We start from the raw sequence: 24562 nt of genomic DNA, 5'->3' as shown, positions 1-24562 counted from the left end.
CCCAGCTGTCATCGGGCAGGAGGCGGGGTACACCCTGAACTGGTTGCCAGCCAATCGCAGGGCACATAGGAACAAACAATCATTCACACTCAAAGTCATGCCTACGGGCAATTTAGAGTTTCCAATTCATGCATGTTTTTGGGATGTGGGAGGAAACCGGAGTGCCCGGAGAAAACCCACGCAGGCACGGGGAGAACATGCAAACTCCAAACAGGCGGGGCCGGGGATTGAACCCGGGTCCTCAGAACTGTGAGGCTGACGCTCTAACCAGTCGGCCACCGTGCCGCCTAATGTTGATAAAATCAAATGAAAACAAAGAAATTCCCCAAAACATGTTGCGCAATGTACTGAAAATTTTCAAGGGTTAAAAATTAAAATGAATGTGTAAATTTCGCCGGTTAGCACATCTGCCTCACAGTTCTGAGAACCAGGGTTCAAATCCCGACCCTGCCTGCGTGGAGTTTGCATGTTCTCCCCGTGCCTGGGTGGGTTTTCTCCGGGTACTCTGGTTTTCTCCCACATCCCAAAAATATGCGTTGTAGGTTGATTGAAGACTCTAAATTGCCCGTAGGTGTGAATGTGAGTGCGAATGGTTGTTTGTTTCTATGTGTCCTGTGATTGGTTGGCGACCGGTTCAGGGTGTACCCCGCCTCTAAACAATTTTAGCTGGTCACCTGGGCGAGAGCTGATAAATACATCAATGAGGTTACAGGGTAAAAAACCCAGATACACAAAGTTTCTGCTTCAGTAGTTATTCTAGTTTTCCTGGGATCTTCATTACTGGTCTTTTGAGAGTAACAGTACACAGCGATATGAGGCATACCAAAACCTTAAAGAAGACACAGTATTATGGTAACTGGCTTTTTAATTGCTTGTTTACTAATATGTGGGTCTCTGGAGTGTCTGCCCAGTACCTATCAAGTGTGAAATTACACATTTATGTAAGTAAGCATTTAGACTTTGGCCCAATTTGAAATCATTTTGTTTGTTTGGCAGAGTATTACCTGCATGTGCCGCATGCAAAGATCCGCACATTAACTGACAAACATAATATAGTGTGACAAGTGTAATTTATGATGAAATGCTGCCTACATGAGTGAAATATATACTGTATGCTTCTACTGGCTTTTTGTGGGCTTTTTTTCCAAATGTAAAACATTGGATTGATGCAAAACTTCTCCCCCATTGGCTGTCATGTTGACACAAAGCTGCACTCCCACACACCCAAACAAAGCATGAAAAGTGTACTGTAATTCTTGTCACTTGGGGGAATTTTTGACCAAAACATGTCGCAGACATTTTATTGAGGCACCTAGAAAATGTTATTTGTTGCTTGTTATGTCTCCTTTAAACATACTGCAAATCAGGTTTATAGTGTTATTGAGAAGCTGCCCGGCATTACTTTGTCAAGGATGTAAAGAGACTAAATAATGTGTGATTAGCCTTTTCCAGCACTTTTCCCACATCTGAATTTGGGACAGAAAATACAATTATCATCTGCTACAATTATCATATGATGTCTATTATAGGTATATTATTCCTCCACTAGTTTTACCGCAATGGGAAAGTCTTAAATATGTGGTGTATGTAGAAAATAACACACATATGCATACACGTTTAAAACATTTATTGCAGTAGCTGTATACCTGTATAGAAGTAACAAGGATTAACTGTTTCAATATCTGTAATGTCAAACACCCTCACAAGTGGCACATACTGCGATAAGCAAATCACTCCATCCTACTTAACTTCTTTATATTGTGACATAAATATGAAAGTGCTTTACAAATCAAATATTTATGCACAAATAAATTCTACAAAATAAAATACACTAAATTAAGTTAAATTCAAAAGCTATATCGTTAAGCATGCTCCATTGTGTATTTTGCCATCCATGCTGTGGAAGAAAAACAAACCTTTTCAGACAGTGAAAGGATGTATGAGCTTTCTCTGCACATGCCTTTATATTTTTGTAATAAACCTGTAACATGATTTTTTTACTGTATTACCGGTATAATTATGTCTCAGAATTTGGCAAAAAGTCAATGCATAAGGCATTTAATAATATGAGAGGACAGGACAATTATTGTGGCCAACATTTTCTCATTATTTAATAAATAATTATTGAATTTAAAATAAAGTAATGAAGGCAAAGTGACTGAAATACTATCTTAACTTGTTTGTTGTTGTTTGACCTGGAAAATGATAGTCCATGAGGAAATAATATATATACATGTCAGCCAATTCCAAATACTACTGCAGGATTGTACTAGGTTAAATCACAATTTGAATCAAATCTATACAGCAATAAGATCAACATTAGAAACATTTAGTCATTTACAAATATATTGCCATCCAATTGTACTGAACATTTTCAAAATCAGTTTATAGAGAGGTTTCATAGTGTTTTGCTTTTATAATACACTTATCGACCACTGACATACAGTACTCCATACATTTTGTTTAAAAAAAAAAAAGATTATCTGTGACTTTATATTTTTGTAATAGGTGGTATATGGGGAACAGTAAGCATACCATGGAAATAACATTGTTTCCAAAGGAAACTTGTGGGAAATAATAAAAAAAAAAAAAGTGTGGTGATGGGGGCAGAAGACATGTTACAGATCATTATCCAGCAAAAAAATCAAAATCCTGATGACTACAGAAGTGATTACAGCAGTGACCTCTCCAAATCACTGTAGTTATTACAGATACATGAGAGTGGTTAATAAGTCTTATTTACAAACGCACAATGACATGAAATAATGAATTAACAAGTGTCCACATAGAGAGTTTATCAACATTGCCTTCTAAAATGTAATTCCATTTTCATTGATTGTGTGGAATAATATACTTGCGAACACCTCAATAGCAACCACGTCACATACATTTGTTTATATCAGTCTGCTATGATATATATATTTTTTTAATGAATGTCATGTCCTCCCCATTAGATGCCCTTCTTCGGCAAAGAGAGAGAGAGGGGGGAGAGAGAGAGCGTGAGGGAGAGAGAGAGAGAGAGAGATCCTCACTTTTGTTGAATTGGAGGGAAAACTGCATTAAGCACTCTAGTTTTATGCCTTATATAGTACATGTGGTTACCACAATGCAGAAGCCTCAGTGGGAGTGGTAAGAGATGATGAAATGAAATCAACAAAAACAAGAATAGCTCAGGTAAGTTGTTTTGTCGGTTTTTGTTGTCACAACACATGACTGCAGTCCATTTTAAAGCTGCTGGTCCTTGGGGCTGTCTGGGCAGGAAGCTGACTTGCACGACTTCAAACTTACCAAAGGAATATCAGCCATGCCGCTGCTTGTGAAGTGTCCCTCTTCACTCCCAAATTGCTTCCTGTCACCAAAAAGCTCTGACTGCCCGTTCTCCTTTTTCCAGGTTCTAGTCAAGGTATGTCCATTGAGAAGTTTATCCTTGGGACCCCACTCCCTCTGTGATCCAAAACTGGACACGGGGGATTTGTGCTGGTAGGATGCCAAAGTTGGGGGCATCCAGCAGTTGTCTGAATGTCCCAGGACCAGGCATTCCTGTGTGCACATCTCTGAGGCCTCCATGAGGCCACGCGGTCCGAGGGCGCTATCTGAGGGGATAAACAAATGAAAAGGAGATAAGTATTCTGTATTCGAACGGGAAATTTGTCAAACTGTCAATGCAACGGGTGAGGGAATGGAAGCTGAATCACCAAATATTGTAGACAATTACACAAAGAAGGTCCGTAAGGGACAGTTGGATGAGTTTAGTGTCATGAAACTAAAGCCCATCAAACATGCAGATGAACTTGAACACAAATTGCAAGATAGGCCCTCCTATCTATCACCAAAGACCTCTGATCGCTCTGATCTCAAAAATACATACATAATTGGACAAAGTACATGTACAAAGTTTTCCCAGAATAATGAAGCTGCTGTAGCAGCAAAGGAAAACAAGTCGTTTTCCATTTAGTTATAATGGCCAGGTGTCCTCACTACCTGGATGCCATCTCACAAATCAAGTAGCCTTGCTTGGATGGATGCCCATGCAAAAACTTTAAACAGGTCCAGAGAATGTAAACCCCTATCTTAAGTATAAATGAGGGATGCTCCTGAGTAGAAATTATCTCGGAGTAAAACTTTACAGACTGGCAAACGCTGTTGCTTCCAAATCATTTCAAAAGATGGCAAAATGATCAGTAAGATCATATCAGGGGACAACTCTCTCTACCTCATTTCTACCTTGGAAAAACCCCTCTGATGAACATGTGAGTCGTGTGATATTTATTTGAATCTATTTTATCGGGAGGCATGCAGAATGTAATCAATTGTCCCTCCATTTGAAGATCTGTTTTCTACTTGTGATTGTTTTCTATTTTCTAAAGAAGCAACACATTTATTCTATTCTATTCTAAAAATAATCAATTCATCTGTTTATGTTCTAAAGACAATAATAGTTATTTGTCCTAATTTGTCTCTTTCTTTGACACACAGCTAATTGGTTGAAGCTTAAGCAATGTAATATTTCAACGGTGTATTTTCAAACTCATGTGTAGGCTGTTTTTACTATTATTAAATTGAAATATGTATTCACAATTTAATGAAGGCAAAGCTTACTACCGGTACTGGATTCCAGAAGATTAGGAAATACCTATTCTGTTGCATGTTATTTGCAACATTGTGTGTTGGTAGCGATTGTCTACTTTGCATTGCATTAAATCTTTTACAGTATTGTATGCACTTTTTTTTGCTCACATCAGAGCAGTCTTCCCTTCCTATATCACGGTTACTTTCTGCAGATTCAGTGCATCACAGATATTTTTATTGTACTTACAGTATATCATTGTATGTAGTATTATTCGCTAGACTGATTTTGCGGTGATAATTTTTCCAAACGGACTGTTACTGCTGACTCACGTAGGAATAAGTGCGAGCCAGGAGGAACGAGTTCTTTGAAGACAGATAATGTCCAAAATTTGGGATCATTTCACATTGCGGGGGTAGTCTGTAATGTAACCCGAAAAAAAAGGGATTGCTGTGGTTGCCTTACTGATGGAAAAAAAGATCCACATTTCATTTGTTTCTTTGTTGTTGATTTGCCCTTGGTATTGATTTTCAAGTAGCACTTCGTGCAATTTTGCACCACTTGTGGATGTATTTGATTTTATCTCCTGTGTAAAGTGTTATCCTTTAGCTCCTCCCACCCTCCTTATGGAAACCAACATGTGACTGCATGTCACGGAAGGCAGACAAAAATCAGATCCAACTTGTGGAAACTATAACTAGGCGAGACATACTGTATATCAATCAAAACCTTTATTTAACCAGAAAATAAAACCCATTGCGATTCTTTTTCAAGGGTGATCTGGCCAAGAAGGTGGAGCACAATTCACGCCATAACAAAACAATGTATATTTAAAAGTATACCTAGTACAATTACAGAGTAAATACTTTTTCTTCCATGCTTCTTTCACTATAGGATTTACATAACCATGTGAAGCATTTAGGATTTTGTTATTTAAAGGCGTAGCGTAATTTCTCGTGTATAATACACACCCATGTATAATACGCACCCCCAAAGTTGAGCTCAAATTTCTGGAAAACCATTCTACCTATGTATAATACCTATGTACGATGCATGGTTTTGCTTCTACTCATATGATCAAAACATGAAATATTATCTGTATTTTGTTAGGTTTTTTAAATACAACCCCAATTTTAATGAAGTTGGGACATGTTAAACAAATAAAAACAGAATACAATGATTTGTAAATCATGTTCAACCTAACTATAATTGAATACACTACAAAGACAAGATATTTAATGTTCAAACTGATAAACTTGATTGTTTTTAGCAAATAATCATTAACTTGGACTTTTATGGCTGCAACACATTCCAAAAAAGCTGGGACAGGTGGAAAAAAAGACTGAGAAAGTTGAGGAATGCTCATCAAACACCTGTTTGGAACATCCCACAGGTGAACAGGCTAATAGGGAACATGTGGGTGCCATGATTTGGGATAAAAGGAGCTTCCCTGAATTGCTCAGTCATTCACAAGCAAAGATGGGGCGAGGTTCACCTCTTTGTGAACAAGTGCGTGAGAAAATAGTTGACAGTTTAAGGACAATGTTCCTCAACGTATAATTGCAAGGAATTTAGGGATTTCATCATCTACGGTCCATAATATCATCAAAAGGTTCAGAGAATCTGGAGAAATCATTGCATGTAAGCGGCAAGGCCAAAAACCAACACTGAATGCCCGTGACCTTCGATCCCTGAGGCGGCACTGCATCAAAAGCCGACATCAATGTGTAAAGGATACCACATGGCCTCAGGAACACTTCAGAAAACCAATGTCAGTAAATACCGTTTGGCGCTACATCCGTAAGTACAACTTGAAACCCTACTATGCAAAGCAAATGCCATTTATCAACAACAGCCAGAAAGGCCGCCAGCTTCTCTGGGCCCGAGCTCATCTCATCTGGACTGATACAAAGTGGAAAAGTGTTCTGTGGTCCGACGAGTCCACATTTCGAAATTGTGTTTTTATTTGTTTAACACGTCATTGGAATTGGGGTTGTAATTATTCTGAAGTTAACCACTTTATTTGAACACGTAATACTTTCTATTTACTTGCTCTTATTTTGAAATTCAACAGCCCTACTTTTATTTAGTAAATGAGAAAACACACAGTTGGTCTCATATGTTTGATTACCCAGGCAGAATTTATAAGATGGTTACAATTCTTTCAAGAAAACATGAAGGACCAGGCGAAACTTAATTAATTAAACTGTCAAGCATTTGACAGAAGCATTATCATTTAACAAAGCATAACCATGAAGAAATTAATGATGGTTGCTGTTTAGTCGTCAGTCGTGTGTGTGTGTGTATATATATATATATAAACAATATTTGACAAATTCTGCCTTGGTATGTAAACTTGTTAGTACAAGTGTACAAATATGCAGGCATCTGTACCCCTCTCATATTGGAATAAAAGTGTAGGCTGCACCTTTTTCATAACCTCTAGGTGGCAGTGGCATATTGGAATGCTAGTCTACAGCTTTTTTATAACCACTAGATGGCGGCATACATTGATACAATGTGAAGGGTTTTTTTTCATTTTCCTCCGTACCTACAGTATGTGTAATGCGCACTATTGGCTTTTGACAATTTCTTGGGGGGAAAAGAGCGCATTATACTGACAAATTGCAGTAATCCAAAATATATTTTTTCTAAAAGTTTCTTTATGTTGCAATACATTTAATAGAGTGCCCTTCAAACCGCTTATGAGAACAGACTCTGGTCAAGTATGCTAAATGATGATATTGACTTGATGGGATTGTTGTTGATTGGTTTTATTTGGTCAGTCATGTGGAGAATATTTGAATGCATGTGTTTTGAGTCTTTGACAAGAATATCTATGTCTGACATTTCTGAGACCTACACATGAAATTTTGACACGTGATGGTGCCTGACGAGCAAGTGACTTACTGCACTGTATGGGAACGTGGAGCCCATCACAATAATAGGAAACCATAATTGGCACTCAAAAATTCCAAGCAAGACCCAAATTATCATTGTTGCATGAATAACAACAGAGAGCACTAATCAATGGCACCCATGAGAAAGTGAGATGAATTCCTTAAATGAGATGGTAGACAAGTGAGTAGACATCAGGGGAGCTATTAGGGAAGAGAGAGAAGGGGAAAGAATTGTGTGTATGTACATGGTGTTCAGTGTCGAGCAGGATGACTTAGAGAATGCTCATTGTGCAAAGCGTAATAATGATGTCTTTGCTGTTCTCACACTTAACCTGAGGATAATTTACACTGACTCAGTGTTTGAATCACTCTGTGCTATGGTCATTTTTGTTTAATCATTAAAAAAATAAAACTGATCATGTTTGTGACAGAAAACAAATAATGACGTAGTCTTTGTAAAGATCCTTAATATACAGGTGATAATAAATAGGAACATTCACATGGGGTACACATACTAGCCCCCAGTGGGCAACGGAGGCTCATTTAAGTCCTTTTCTCAAAAGACCTTGAAGAAGAATATAGTGTATTTGTATATAGACTAAAACAAACAACTGTTCAATAGCAAACATCGCTTGTATGAAACAACTGCTAAGTCAGTCGAAATATCATGTCAACCATTGATTGTTTTTACACATACAGTAATTATAATGTAGAGTATCCAGATAAAAATTGTCTAATAGCTCTTCTGTCAAATGATTATACTACCAATTCCATAAAGTGTCACTTTACTTGATACTTGATAAAGTCACTATTCAGGTTTTTATTCCTTTGTGGCCTTGGCATTTTAAATCCATACAATCACTGCACACCTATGAAAACCAAAACAAATCCTCCCTTTGTTTGATCTATGAAGATGACCTTACTTAAGAATCAGAGACCTCCAAGGCTTATCACCAGCTGGCTTCTTTGATTATCTTGGGGCCAAGAATATTACCTTAACTTGTCTCATTTGGAATACATATTTTCTGACCTCTCCAATCACAGTGAGCATGTTATCTGTCACTGTTGTGTTATAGCTAAAGAGACAGAAAGACTTTCTTCTTGCTAACAAGTACAAATAGAATTACACACAAAAAAAGCAGATAGCCAATAGCTTCTGTTTGGTGCAAAGCCCTGGGAGTGCTTTAAATAACACTAAGGCACAGGTGTTGAGAAATGCAAGGAATCCAGAACCGTGTCAGAAGGCTTGACTCTTGCTTACAGCACTGTGCAAATGCTGCAGATGTCCACACAGATGGATAAAATAAAGACAAAGAAAACCATTAGATTTCCTCCTGATACAAAGTTGTGAGTCGGCTGCTCTGATGAATTCTGCAGAAACAGTTGAATAAATGTTAGCCAAGAGCAATACAGTTGTTTAAAGATGGACATTCCTGTTGAACCACATTCACATAATCTCTCATGGCCCTCCCACTCAGCACCACAGAGGTTATAGAAGAGGAGAGAAGGTTGTTTAAAATAGTATTCTTGTTTTTCTCTGTTGGCTGTTGCTAATAAGATAGTGTTTGCCTAATTAATTGGATGCACTCCATCAGTACTGATGTGCTAGGCGTACCCCAACAACCTACAGCTTTCACAATGGGAGGAGGAACGGGTGGAGAGGGAGTAAATGTGATTGAGTGCGGGGGCTCTAGTGTCCATAGGGCTTGTTTATTTTTCCATGCTGTTAAGCATGTCCAGATGTTGTTCTTTGGGAATGAATAGAGCTCTGTTTTGGTGGCAGACGGCTTTCCCCAGCTGCTGTTCAAATGCCCACAAGGTAGAAGATTTCCATCTTTAAATCTGCCCTAGGTTTAATTTGTGACCATTTCATTTGCTGTGACAAAACAATACATACTGTATATGTACCACCAATACATGAATGCATAAAGCTAGGCATGTGACACTAAATATGTGATAAACACTGCCTCTATTTATATATGTACTCCACATTAAGCTCAGAAATATTGCACAGCAGCTCAGGAATGTGTCATGCGGCTTCATGCAGCTTTACAGCAAATTTCCAAATAAGATATGTGATCTACGGTAAAAACTATCTCTGGTTGGATAAATATAATAGCGAACATAACATAGCAACACACTGACTGCATCCTCTGGAGAATAGTAGTCCAACTGATGGATCCTTTCTAGTCTTTCCTTTGAGGCCAGGAAGCGGCTTCTTGTGAGAAGAGATGAAAAGCAAGTGAGAGATACATGGAAAAAAAGAATGAGAATGGAATTGAGGGGTGATCAGAGAGACACGGTATATAAGAGCAGCGAGATAGTTGGAAGGGGGCAAAAAAGGAAAAGTGAGTTGGGGGGGAAAAAACACAAAGCCTATTATGAACTGAATAACATTAACATGTTTGTTAATTTTGATTGCAACAAATGCACACAATTCTACTCCCCAGTACTTCTTCCTTCACCAGAAATAATACTTCATAAAGTATCTGTCGGATGATGGATGCGTGCATATGTGTGTATTTCTGGGACTGGGATGTCAGCTCACCTACGAACCGGAAGAGCAAATGCAATAAAAAATTAATGGAAAAACAATTTAAACCATCTTCTAAAACCTAACATATAATTTATTTACTTTACATGTGTGGAAGCATCATTTGGAAAATGTAAGGAACTGCTATTTACTGATATTTCTATGGGTAAAAAGCTCAACATGTCTGTTAATGGTAACATCAAATCTCAACAAAATCTTAAATACAGTAATAACATACATACTGTGTTGTGGGTGACCTATGGTCTTGAAACGAGACTAACTTTAACTCCTGCTATTAACATGGCTTGTTTCCATGAGCATGTACTCTTGTGTCCACACGTGCACACGTGCACTTGGCACTTGGCACCAGGACACCCTTGGTCGCAGTTCGATGATCGACTTTGTGGTCGTGTCATTGGACTTGCGGCCGCATGTCTTGGACACTCGGGTGAAGAGAGGGGCGGAGCTGTCAACTGATCACCACCTGGTGGTGATTTGGCTCAGATGGTGGGGGAAGATGCCGGTCTGACGTGGCAGGCCCAAACATATTGTGAGGGTCTGCTGGGAACGTCTGGCAGAATCCCCTGTCAGAAGGAGTTTCAACTCCCACCGCCGACAGAACTTTGCTCATGTTCCGGGGGAGGCGGGGGACATCAAGTCCGAGTGGACCATGTTCCGCGCCTCCATTGCTGAGGCGGCCGACCAGAGCTGTGGCCATAAGGTGGTCGGGTGCCTGTCGTGGCGGCAGTCCCCGAACCTGTTGGTGGACACCAACGGTGAGGGATGCCGTCAAGCTGAAGACGGAGTCCTATCGGGCCTTTTTGGCCTGTGGGACTCCTGAGGCAGCTGATGGGTACCGGCTGGCCAAGCAGAATGCAGCTCTGGTAGTCGCTGAAGCAAAAACTCGGGTATGGGAGGAGTTCGGTGAGGCCATGGAGAAAGACTTCCGGACGGCTTCGAGGAAATTCTGGTTCACCATCCGGCGTCTCAGGAGAGGAAAGCAGTGCACCACCAACACTGTGGATAGTGGGGATGGGGCGCTGCTGACCTCGACTCGGGATGTTGTGAGTCAGTGGCTTCGAAGACCTTCTCAATTCCACCGACACGCCTTCCCATGAGGAAGCAGAGTGTGGGTTCTCTGAGGAAGGCTCTCCTATCTCTGGGTTTGAGGTCACCGAGGTAGTTAAAAAGCTCCTCGGTGGCAGGGCTCCAGGGGTGGATGAGATTCGCCCGGAGTTCCTAAAGGCTCTGGATGTTGTGGGGCTGTCCTGGTTGACACGCCTCTGCAACATCGCGTGGACATCGGGGACAGTGCCTCTGGATTGGCAGGCTGGGGTGGTGGTCCCCATTTTTAAGAAGGGGGACTGGAGGGTGTGTTCCAACTACAGGGGGATTACACTCCTCAGCCTCCCTGGTAAGGTCTATTCAGGGGTGCTGGAGAGGAGGGTCCGTCGGGAAGTCGAATCTCAGATTCAGGAGGAGCAGTGTGGTTTTCGTCCTGGCCGTGGAACAGTGGACCAGCTCTACACCCTCGGCAGGATCCTCGAGGGTGCATGGGAGTTCGCCAAACCAGTCTAATGTGTTTTGTGGACTTGGAAAAGGCGTTCGACCGTGTCCCTCGGGGAGTCCTGTGGCGGGTGCTTCGGGAGTATGGGGTACCGAACCCCCTGTTACGGGCTGTTCGGTCCCTGTACGACCGGAGTCAGAGTTCGGTCCTCAGATCCGGCAGTAAGTCGGACTCATTCCCGGTGAGGGTTGGACTCCGCCAAGGCTGCCCTTTGTCACCGATTCTGTTCATAACTTTTATGGACAGAATTTCTAGGTGCAGCCGAGGCGTAGAGGGGGTCCGGTTTGGTAGCCTCAGTATTGCATCTCTGCTTTTTGCAGATGATGTGGTTCTGTTGGCTTCATCAAGCCGTGACCTCCAACTCTCACTGGAGCAGTTCGCAGCCAAGTGTGAAGCGGCTGGGATGAAATCTGAGACCATGGTCCTCAGTCGGAAAAGGGTGGTATGCCCTCTCCAGGTCGGGGATGAGATCCTGCCCCAAGTGGAGGAGTTCCAGTATCTTGGGGTCTTGTTCACGAGTGAGGGAAGAATGGAACGGGAGATCGACAGCCGGATGCAGTGATGCGGACTTTGTATCGGTCCGTTGTGGTAAAGAAGGAGCTAAGCAGAAAGGCGAAGCTCTCGATTTACCGGTCGATCTACGTTCCTACCCTCACCTATGGTCACGAGCTGTGGGTCGTGACCCAAAGAACAAGATCCCGGATACAAGTGGCTGAAATTAGTTTCCTCCGCAGGGTGTCCGGGCTCTCCTTTAGAGATAGGGTGAGAAGCTCGGTCATCCGGGGGATCTCAGAGTAGAGTCGCTGCTCCTCCACATCAAGAGGAGGCAGATGAGGTTGCTAGGGCATCTGATTGGGATGCCTCCCGGACGCCTCCCTGGTGAGGTGATCCGGGCACGTCCCACCGGGAGGAGACCCCGGGGATGACCCAGGACACGCTGGAGAGACTACGTCCTTCGGCTGCCCTGGGAACACCTCGGGATCCCCCCGGAAGAGCTGGATGAAGTGGCTGGGGAGAGGGATGTCTGGGCGTCCCTGCAAAAGCTACTGCCCCCGCGACCCGACTCGGATAAGCGGTAGATGGATGGATGGATAGTAATGATGTCTGCAATTGTTATGGTAATTTGACTTCTCCAGTTCAAATCGCAATCCTCAATTTTGGGAAGAAACTTTAGCCTTTCTTGGATCAGATACTAATGACTCACGAATGTGCAGGCTGCCATGTCAAATTTGCAGCAGCATAACGCAGAGGGCGTTCCAAAAGACTCTGACCTTTACTGCCCATTATACAGTTAAAACAAAATAATTTAATTTGCCATTCAGGGTAAGCTATTTTCTAAACTTATTTATCTGATTTTTTCCTTTCAAATCGTAACAATTGGTATTATATGTAAGGATGAGTTTCTATCATTATCACAATCCAGTTCAGTCTTTATTATATACTGTAAAGTATTTTACCAAGTTCCCAACGACATTTTGACTTTTTAAATGATCGCAATAAGTCTGTGACAGTGAAAGAAAAGTGCAAAAGGCATATCTTTTTTTTTCTTAACCATCTTCTCAAATAGTAGTCTGTTGGCTGACTTGTAATTCAACTCATGCTGGAGGAGAAATAGAGCAAAAAAGAGATACGTTACTATTTACACTGTGTAGCCTATGTATTTTCAGGCAACAATGTATTCTCTATGTAGCATATCCTACCAGTTATTTGGTAGGTATTTAAACTGGAACACAGTTTGCTGCTGTTTTCTCTCAGACCAAGAGTAAACAGAACATAAAGATGTGCTCTCTTGCCTGGAGGGATCAGCAAAGGGGAGGATGATAATTAAATCAGGAGGGCATCTCCCACCCCGATGTTTGTTCACCCAAAACCTCACCATTCATTCTTAGTCTGTACAATGTTTTGTTAGCAACGACTCAAATCCTGGAGGAAAATAAGACGGGACATTACCCATATTACCCACCAAAATGTTTAACAAGCCACCAAGGACTGCTTATGAAATGTCAGCGGGCCAAAAGAATCATCATCCTTTCACTTTAATATTTTGGCACATTGGTGAAAATCATTTGCATGATAAAATTTTCCTTGAGATAGTCATAGGGCTTTATGCAAGACAAGGTGTGGGTGTTCTTTGACCTGGATGCCTTTTTTATTCTAGCTCTTCTCAGGCAGGGAGCTCACAGATGCTTGTTTCACATTTGTTAGTCTAGTCTCTGTAGTGGTGGGACTGGTCTTCCTAATTCGCATAAAATGTGAGGCTACACTATATGATGATTAAATATTTAGTTTTACACAGCTCAATGCAGTTGTTTATTCCTTGTGATAATAAAAGGGATAAAAAGCATGTTTTCAATTTCAGGTCTACGAAATTAAAGTATGATTACCCAGTCATGGCAGTGGATAGAACACAGGTGAAAAATCCTGCCTGTAACTGACTATACTTGGGGTCAGGAATGTCATCTCCAAATATCACAATATGTACAGATTGAAATGCCACAGCCAGAAAAATTATCAACTCACATTGAACACATACAGTAGTCTTAGTGTTGACATTGTAGATCAGTTTTACACCTTTAATTTGAATGTGTGGTAATAGTTCATTGCAATAATATTTTTTTTCTGGAGTCGGCAGAGCCACGTTACCTTCAGTGATGAGGAATCTTTTTGGACAATTCTATGCTTGTAAATGTATGGGAAAAAGTTGGGGAAGGCCATTTTCTGTTCCAGATTGACTCAAGCGTCGTAGAAATTCTCAAATTTCCCAGGTTCATTGATGGGATTGAATCAAATGCAGCCTATGGGGGGTACAAGGCATTGCAAACTGTTGGCCAGTCCCAAGCCCGGATAAATTGCGTCGGGAAGGGCATCCGACTTTAAACTTTGCCAAACAAATATGAGCATTCATCCAAAGAATTCCATACCGGATTGGCCGTGGCCAGGGTTAACAGTGTCCGCCACCGGCCGGTGGAAATTCAGCTACTGTGGGTCGAAGTCGAAGAAGCGGTGGAAAGCGGGTTCTTTGGCAGAAAGAGAAGAGGAAAGCACAGGATATGACCTAGAGGTGAAAGAGAAATTTTGAAAGGAGCTAGATGAAGTAGTTCTGAGCATCCCAGACAGAGAGAGAGTCATGATTGGTGCAGATTGTAATGGACATGTTGGTGAAGGAAACAGGGGTGATGAAGAAGTGATGGGTAGGTACGGCATCCAGGGAAGGAACTTGGAGGGACAGATGGTGGTAGACTTTGCAAAAAGGATGGAAATGGCTGTAGTGAACACTTTTTTTCCAGAAGAGGCAGGAACATAGGGTGACCTACAAGAGCAGAGGTAGAAGCACGCAGGAGGATTACATCTTGTGCAGACGATATAATCTGAAGGTGGTTACCGACTGTAAGGTAGTGGTAGGGGAGAGTGTGGCTAGACAGCATAGGATGGTGGTGTGTAAAATGACTCTGGTGGTGGAGAGGAAGATTAAGAAGACAAAGGCAAAGCAGAGAACCATGTGGTGGAAGATAAGAAAGGAAGAGTGTTGTGCGGCTTTGGATGAAGAGCTGAGGCAGGCTCTCGGTGGACAGGAGGAGCTTCAGAAGTCTGGACCACGACAGCCAAGGTGATCAGAGGGACAGGCAGAAGATTACTTGATGTATCTTCTGGCAGGAAAGTAGAGGAGGAGACTTGGTGGTGGAACCTCAAAGTTGGTCAGAAGGCGCTACATTGTGTCTCTGTGGATCAAGAGAAAGCGTAAGAGAGAGTACCCAGAGATAACTGTGGTACTGCATGCGGAAGTCTGGAGTGACAGAAAAGTATATTAGAATAATACAGCACATGTATGAGGGCAGCAGAACAGTGGTGAGGTGTGCTGTAGGTGTGACAGAGGACTTTAAGGTGGAGGTGGGACTGCATCAGGGATCAGCCCTGAGCCCTTTCCTGTTTGCAGTGGTGATGTATAGGCTGACAGATGAGGTTAGATTGGAATCCCCGTGGACCATGATATTTGCAGATGATATTGTGATCTGCAGTGAAAGCATGGAGCAGGTGGAGGAACAATTAGAAAGATGGAGGCATGCGCTGGAAAGGAGAGGAATGGAGATTAGCCGAAGTAAAACAGAATATACGTGCATGAATGAGAGGGGTGGAAGGGGAAGAGTGAGGCTACAGGGAGATGAGATAGCAAGGGTGGAGGACTTTAAATACTTGGGGTCAACAGTCCAGAGCAACGGTGAGTGTGGTAAGAAAGTGAAGAAACGGGTCCAGGTTGGAACGGGTGGTGGAAGGTGTCAGGTGTGTTATGTGACAGAAGAGTCTCTGCTAGGATGAAGGGCAAAGTTTATAAGACAGTGGTGAGGCCAGCCATGATGTACGGATTAGAGACAGTGGCACAGAAGAGACAACAGGAAGCAGAGGTGGAGGTGGCGGAAATGAAGATGTTGAGGTTTGCTCTAGGAGTGACCAGGTTGGATAAAATTAGAAATGAGCTCATCAGAGGGACAGTCAAGGTTTGATGTTTTGGAGACAAAGTTAGAGAGAGCAGACTTCGATGGTTTGGACACGTCCAGAGGAGAGTGAGTGAGTTTATTGGTAAAAGAGTGATGAGGATGGAGCTGCCAGGCAAGAGAGGTAGAGGAAGACCAAATATAAGGTTGATAGATGTAGTGAGGGAAGACATGACGGGAGGTGATGTTAGAGACGAGGATGCAGGAGATATGCATACATGGAAAAGGATGACACGCTGTGGCCACCCCTAACGGGACAAGCCGGAAAGAAAAGAAGAAGATTGGTAGGATTGAATCATGGGCTGTTATGGGCTCATCAGCCAATAACTGGGAGTCATGCCTTGTTTAAATTTCTTACTTCGTCTGATGTTTTTTTGGCTCAAAAGGGGGGCAACATTTTGCAAAAGGTACAACACTAAGTGGGGAATGGGGTAAACCATGGAGAATGGGAAGACCTGCTGCACCTCTTGGGCCCGTGTCCCATTATCCTACCTTGTTTGTGTTTGGGCAGGCATTGTGAAAGGTTGATAGAAATAAAACTCAGGAACGAGCAAAGCAGATACATTTATTGGCTTGCAGCATGAAGTAGTGTCATACATATTGTGTTGATCATTCCCTTGAGCCTGGAGGAATTTGATAATAAAACAAGACCTTGTCCATCCCGTAAGACCTCTGTAATTGCAATTTGAAGGCGGGCCTCCTCTCACTTAATAACTGTAATTTCTGAGCATGGTCTGCGCACATACATTTATTCCTAATTACCTGAGGGAAAGGACGGAAGAGTAATGTCTATTAAAAGTCTACTAAATTAAATGGATATAAAGTATGCCTGAAAATTAAGGGCAGTAATGCTGGTAAATGGGATGTGGGAAAGGGATGTGGTGGAATTTTTGTGTGCAATTTTCCATGTATTTACTCCTACTGTTCCTGGCCATGGTCATAGGTGAGCTGGAAACTTTGGGAGCAAGGCAATGCCTGAACTGGTCAACCACAATGAACGAACTGTTTTGACAAATAACCATTCTCACTCACATGCATCCTCATGGCAACTTAACCTATAAGTCGCTAAGTAAAAGGTAAGCTGGTTACTACCTCAAAACATTAACTTATTATCAATCTACTACTTACAGGAAATGTATTGTCTATTTGTCTCAGGCAGCAAAACATAAGATCACAGTTTATCTCCAGGCAATTGTGTCGTGTAGTTCACAACCATGGCAACCCGTAAGAAAGTGAATGTGTCAGAATTTGCAAGTTGGTCAGGCATTAAATTAGCTGTCATGGAATAGGTTTACGAGAATTGCCTGCTACAAGCCTCAACAGGGAGGAGTGGGAGATGAATTGCAAAAATAATGAATAGATACTTTATTAATAAAACAGTAGATCTACATTTATTTTAAATACTGTAGATCTACATTTATTTTAAAATGTATTTTGTTTATGAAGACAAGTGCATCGTGGATGACGTAAGATGGTAGACTGTTTCATTGTGATAGGGGATAGTGTCTAAAAAAGATTGATTCCTTGTCTTCCCTGCCTGTGGCCAATCATCACTCGAGACCAGCACTGATAGCTTCGAAGACGCCAATCAGCATTCATTCCGGCACTTGGAAATTAGTGAAAGAAATCTGCCAAACTCGCTCATGTACTGTTTCAGTCTGTGGTTTCAGATGACCAATGTGTTTTGTTAGAAAACTGTCAGCTAACTGAATGGTGCTACCTGTGTGGTTTCTTTAATTTATTGTTTGGTGAACCTGTGTTTTTACCATTGTTGCTTCCAAGTGTGCAATGGAGCAGTGTTACTGTTATTGTATTTGAACCCTCATCTTTTTTTGGTTTATAATTTGTAAAATGAGCAGTACTGTGTTTAGTGGTTAGCACGTCTGAATCACAGTTCTGAGGTTCGGGGTTTGAATCTCATCTCTAGTTTTCCTGTGTAGACTTTGCATGTTCCCCTGTCCTTTTGTGGGTCTTCTCGCATACTCTAGCTTTCTACCATATTACAGAAACATGCATGCATCCATCCCTCCATTTTCTTTACTGCTTATCCTCACTAGGGACACGGGCTGCTGGAGCCTATCCCAGCTGTCTTCGGCCAGGAGGCGGGGTACACCCTGAACCGGTTGCCAGCCAATCGCAGGGCACATAGAAACAAACAACCATTCGCACTCGCATTCACACATACGGGCAATTTAGAGTCTTCAATCAACCTACCACGCATGTTTTTGGGATGTGGGAGGAAACCGGAGTACCCGGGGAAAACCCACCCAGGCATGGAGAGAACATGCAAACTCCACACAGGCGGGGCTGGGAATCAAACCCCAGTCCCCAGAACTGTAAGGCAGATGTGCTAACCAGTCGGGCACCGTGCCGGCTGGAAACATGCATGTTAGCTTAATTGAAGACTCTAAATTGTCCATGAGTATAGGTGCTCTGTGATTGGCAGGTGACCAGTCCAGGGTGTACCTTCCTCTCACCCAAGGTCAGCTGGGTTAGGTTCCAGCTCCTCCACGACACTAGTGATGATACACGGTATCGAAAATGGATGGACGGCTTTATTAAATGTAAACCAATGCAATGTCTTAATTTCCGATGAATCATCCATCTATCCATCCATTTTCTGAGCCGCTTCTCCTCACTAGGGTCGCGGGCCTGCTGGACCCTATCCCAGCTATCATCGGGCAGGAGCCGGGGTACACCCTGAACTGGTTGCCAGCCAATCGCAGGGGATATACAAACAAACAACCACTCGCACTCAGATTTACACCTACGGGCAATTTAGAGTTTTCAATTAACCTACCATGCATGTTTTTGGGATGTGGGAGGAAACCGGAGTGCCCGGAGAAAACCCACACAGGCACGGGGAGAACATGCAAACTCCACACAGGCGGGGCCATGGATTGAACCCCGCTCCTCAGAACTGTGAGGCAGACGCTCTAACCAGTCGTCCACCGTGCCGCCTCCGATGAATCAATTTTGGGTAATTTCCGCCCTCCGTTGTGTTGCTCCCCTTTTTCCAAGCTAGGGTTGAAACACAGGCCTGTGCCTTGGTGCTTCTTGCTGCTGACCATCAATCTAATGTCGTTTCAATCAAGGGTGATGCCTTTTTTCCCAGAATTTAGCAGAGCGCCTATACTGTACCTCAATATTACTGCACTCAAACACATCTGAATCTACCATTGGCAGTTCTTTACCAATTGTACCAAGAAACCAAGAGTCCTTCTCGTGTAAATCCAAGATTTTTATGATATTTTTATAAGGCCCGAGCTGCTGTAAAGTCTGGACTATAAGCAATGCCTCCCCCCTCTTCCTCTCTCTCAATCAATTCTACCTGTGTCACACTACTGCCACTGTTAGGCTAAGGTGGGCACACCAGAGGGGGCAGCACAGTTTGCATAATATGTGCAGCCTTTAAATCGGCATGCTGAATACACCAAATTTTACCATAGGACTCATACAATTTATTTTTTTTCATTTTGTCGCTGAAAGGTACCAGTTCACTTAATGAGTACAACAAAGATGCCTTTGAGCATTGATGCTGTCTCAAATGACCAAAAGACATTCAAAACGCAAAAATAAATTATGCATAAATAAAAATAAACACTATCTTTACACTACAATTCAAGCTTTCAAAGCATAAATTTTTGCCTGGAGCTGATGAGGAAAAACCGATTGGTGGTGTATGTGACAGCAAATTGCAAACCCGTAATTTAAAGTAAAACTTTTAAAGAGAATTCTGATGATAAACAACATTGCAATAAATCAATAATTAAAACAAATAGAAAAAGGAACTACGCTGTAAAGGGCTTTTAAGTTTCAATATGCATTTCTGATGTTTCTGAATTCTGGAGAAACTCTCATTTGTCTGCTGACTGTCATGTGAGTTAACTATTCTACAGTGTGTCTGTTATTTTCTTCATCAAATAATGCTGCTGTGGAAACAGGGTCCATCTAAATGTGTACATGCACTCATTATTTGCTGCAAGGATTTCTGCTGCATTTGGATTTATTACATATTCAATGAGACTGTTGAGCTGTAAACTGACAAGGGTGCTGGTTAAAAATGAGCGTGTGAAATCAACACTAAAGTAAAAAAGTGGCTGTTACCTTCACATTGATTGGAACAGAGTAATGACAGACAGTGGAGCATGTGGCTACTGAGTAGAAATAGTGATAAACAGCCATTGCATGAAAACATTTTATAGCACAGGAAATAAAGACAATAACCACTTAATTTGACATTTGAATGACTTCCTACGCACAAAAGATAAGAAATGTCACAAGACCAATTTAGTTTAATTTAAAAACGAACTGTAGCCCAGACTTACAGTACTGTTAAAATGTAATTACTTGCATGAATAACAGGTCCTCTTTGTAGGGTTAACACTTTACAATGATTGATTTGGAAAGGGAACCACAGCGATAGCGTCATCTGCAACGTAGTTCCCCCCCAACATTCGTATTGATGTGTGTGGTTGTCCTCACGCTTAATGTCAGGATGTGTGAAACTAATTTGTTGTTTTTGAAGATGGCAGCAATTAATCTTTCAAATGACCTGGTTAGATTAAATGTGAAAAAAGAGCAAGGGAAGGAATTACAAGATGACCTTACTGAACAATGATTTATAGATTCCTGAGTCAAGCAATTACAGCAGGTGATACCTTTGAAATCTCAAACCAAGGAAATCAAATGTACTCTGATACAAGCTGTGCTCTTGTCAAGGTCGTTTAAAGTGTTACCTGCAAGGTTCCTCTGCAATAATTTCTTTTCCAAAGAGGCAGAGCTCATTGGGGTGGTACAAGTCATGGAAACATCTGCTGAAACAGCTATTAAGCAACAAAACAAAACCAGCTCAAGGCCATAGGGGGTGAAAATATTAATTGCCCTGCATTTTATGAGTCACAATATATAACAAATAATCTTGGAAGGAAAGATTGCAACTCATTCTAATTCCTTCATTTGTTTCTTCCCCCTTATCCTGTTCAGCATCACAGGCGAACTGGCGTCAATCTCAGCTGACTTTGGACGAGAGGCGGTGTACACCATGGATTGCTTGGCAGTCAATCATAGGGAAGATTGTAACTATTTTGCTATTTTGAATCCTGTTTGGAGGAAACAATCAATCAAACTAATCTCAAGGATTATGTGCTTTCGTTGTGTCTCTGAGGGCCCGATATAATATTTTTATTATGCGCCTTGTGCAAATGCCAGCATTGAGGACTCAAAAATCCTTACATCTGTGCCTACAATCAGGACTCTCCCCTGCCAGTCCCATTGGACTGACTCTTTCCAGCATGCACCCTCACTGCTAAACATGGAACATGAGGATGAAAGCAGACTCTATTCCCTCCATTTGGAACACTACCTTCACCATGAGCTAAAACTCATTACATTACATTACATACATTACATGCCATTACATGGCGTGTGAACATGGGTTTTAATTACCAAGAAGACCATAATATTTTGCAGAGATGGTTTAAGAAATCTAGTTTACAGCATTTTACTGTTCTGTTAATGAGACTGGAAATACTGGTCATTTGCGCATGCGACCCATATTTGTCCAAGACAGCTGCCAAAACCCACAAAATCAAACAAAGCAAACTTTGAAAAACAAACACCCCTGCCCCCAAAATTCAATCCACATTTCAGTGCAACATATTTCAGCAAAAAACAAAAACAAACTCCAAACTCACCGCTGCCATCCCTCCCACCTCACTCAACATCTGCCTTGGAGACATCCGGAGGTGGATGAGCAGGAACTTCCTGATGCTCAACGGCAGAAAAACCAAGGCGTTACTCAACCAAGGCTCCAAATCCACCCTCACCAAATCACAACACACACCCCAGTCCTGCCCATCATCATCGACGGATTCCCTGTATACTTCTCCCCCCAAGTCAAGAGCCTCCGCGGCATTCTGGACAGCACCCTCTCATCTCATATTCAAAACATCACCCAGAATGCATTCTTCCAACTCTGCAACATCTCCAGAATGCCCCCATCACTGGTCCAATCCAGTTCTGAAATCCTGGTTCACTAATGTGTCACATCCTCACTGGATTCCCTATCAAACTCATCAACAGACTGGAAATCATTCAGAACTATAAAATTCAAATAATGTTTTTACAACTTAATGTCTAATGTCAAAATAAGTTTCTTAAAAAAAAAAAAGAGGAGCCCATTAGAAGGATCTAAAAAAGAAAACACTTAACAAACATGAGGCCCACTGCAAGAATATGTAGTTTTCCTAAATATAAACCCGGTGGTATGATATTTTTCTCATGATTTGATTACTTAATTTACATGAGCTACAGTGTTACATGAGATGGGGCAAAATATCAGAAATACATTACCTTTTATTGTTATATGCTCTCAATAACATTTATCTTTTCTTTTTCAGTGGCTGACACAGCAAAATAGCATGCAAATTGGAAATGTCCCTCTGTAAAAATCCATTCCTCCTCCAATCCTCGCAATCATTCGATGTTTGATGAGTAGCTTTGTCTGTGCCCCTCTCAATGTCAAAAAAATCAGCAGGCACTCTGACTCGCTGATTGGGTCAAAGACCTCTGCCGCTGTGAGTGGGTGACCGTGTTGTGGCGAGGAAACACTCTGCTTTCACCCAGAGACATACAGACTAGTATTTCCAGATTCACAAATGGGGAAACAACAGTGACAGTAACAATAAACAAAGGTAAAAATCAATAGATACAAGTCCCCAAGACAGTAATGTTTATGAAGTAGTCAGATAAAAGGTGTCATTGTTGGCTTTGTCTTAAGTTTGTTATTTTTATCCAACGTTCAATCCTGTGACACATTAAGAAATGTGATTTTAGATGCACTCACAAAGGAATGGATATGAAAGGAAAGCCATGTACGGGGCACGAGCAGAAACAGCCAGCGGCCTTATTATCATTTCATTTTCTTCTTCTATAAATGGCATGCATTTGAATTATTTTAATTATGGATTCTCGCTACAATTACCTCAAATTAAATTACTTTGCAAACCTCAGAAGAATACATAGCTAACGAAGAAAGGGATGATACTGCCTGGGATTTAACCTCAGTTTCTCTTTAACACATTGTGTTATTGCCCCACGACCTAAATCCAACTCCATATGGAACTGAAATATTGAAAATGCCTAAAAGCCCATTTTGTATCCATTCTACAACCCAATCAGCCTTCAAACTCTTCCAAATCCCTTCTTCCCTGAGTCCTACGCCATTCATTGGGCTGTAGAGATTACAGAGAACAACCCTGCCTGGCAGGCATGCCACACTTAAATAATCTCTGGGTGAAATCCCAGTGTTAATGGGGTTTCTGGATCATGGCACTGCTTTGTGTTATGACGCTCGATGGCATACTGGGCACATAAGCCAGGCATGCTCCAGGAGGCAGAATGTACAACGAAAGGGGTTAAAGGGAAGATAAAAGGAAGAAAAGGACAACATGTGGTGTTTGGAGAAGGAGATGGGGAAATAGAGGGAATGGAAGAAAGAAAGAAAGAAAGAAAGAAAGAAAGAAAAGAACAACAATGCTGCCAAGGAGGAAAAGAGGAGGCAGAAGGTAAAGAGAATAGAGAGGCGTTGTGGAGGCGAGGAAGTCCCCTGAGTGGGCCACAAGAAGCTTGCCAAGCCCTAAATGACATTACTCTGCATGTTATATACTTCATGGCCTTGGGTGGGTGTCCTGTGTGCCAAAAGATTCATAAAATATTCACTGCTATTCTTACCCTTCACTTCAGTGGACCCATAAACACACCCATCTGACACTTGAACCATTGCATCAAACCAGCCAGTGAATTAATTACAGGATTCAATTGCAGCACAATAATTGCTTTCATCCACAGGACCTGCTACAGTGAGAAGAGCCGCAGAAAATTTATGCAGATAGATTGTCTTTTTTTAAAGACACATATTGGGTGCTGTTGGTAGTGCATATTTGTAATGATTTTGTTTAATTCATTCTACGACCATGCTCTTAATTTAAAACACTTGCATCTCAAATCATCTTACCCTCTCTAAATCAGTGGAAATGACAAACCACTCCAGCTCGACATGTATGAATAGATTTTTACGTTTTTAAGTTTACGGTTTAATTTTCTATACTTGTTTTTGTGACAGTGGCCTCTTGAAATTGTCATTTCAGCCCTCTGTCTGTTCCACGTATATTGAGGACTGACAGTAAAATGCGACCATACCATAATACAGACAAACGCTGTCAGGGCTGCTGTTTCAGCACCCTGAGTCCACCTCTACCTAATTCTTGTTCTTTGCGCCCAGTCTGCTATCTGCCCTTGCTCCCTGCAAACCAGTGCTCTCCTCTTGCGGCCCACCGACAACACGGACTCCTACCCAGCCAGACCGGTCCTCGTTGGAACCCTGCGCAAACCCCGGATTTAGTTCTCGGAGTTCCTTTGTTAGCTTCCAAGCTGCAATAAACCATTATTCACAAACTCACCTCCCTGTCCTCTCTGCATCTGGGTCCAACTTGAAACCTGAAT

The 24562-nt window shown here is 41.9% G+C and overlaps 1 protein-coding gene across 6 annotated transcripts in view; it reads right to left on the bottom strand.

Annotated features, from left to right (window-relative positions):
• Positions 1-1612: 1612 nt before the first annotated feature.
• The window catches only part of LOC133472183 (protocadherin-9), a 254796-nt gene continuing 231846 nt past the window's right edge, over positions 1613-24562 (bottom strand). For 4 of the 6 annotated variants that reach the window (XM_061762716.1, XM_061762707.1, XM_061762687.1 and 1 more), the window contains one exon: positions 1613-3593. In XM_061762716.1, the coding sequence (XP_061618700.1) occupies positions 3226-3593 (368 nt within the window). In that variant the 3' untranslated portion in view covers positions 1613-3225. Of the gene's footprint in view, positions 3594-14488; positions 15287-24562 lie in introns of all 6 variants that reach the window. The other 2 variants (XR_009786634.1, XR_009786635.1) reach the window with 1 other exon arrangement.

This window comes from Phyllopteryx taeniolatus, chromosome 2, assembly GCF_024500385.1.
Source record: "Phyllopteryx taeniolatus isolate TA_2022b chromosome 2, UOR_Ptae_1.2, whole genome shotgun sequence".
NCBI classification, from domain to species: domain Eukaryota; kingdom Metazoa; phylum Chordata; class Actinopteri; order Syngnathiformes; family Syngnathidae; genus Phyllopteryx; species Phyllopteryx taeniolatus.
Note: the sequence above shows the minus strand (reverse complement) of the source record. Positions and strands in the feature narration are given on the sequence as shown.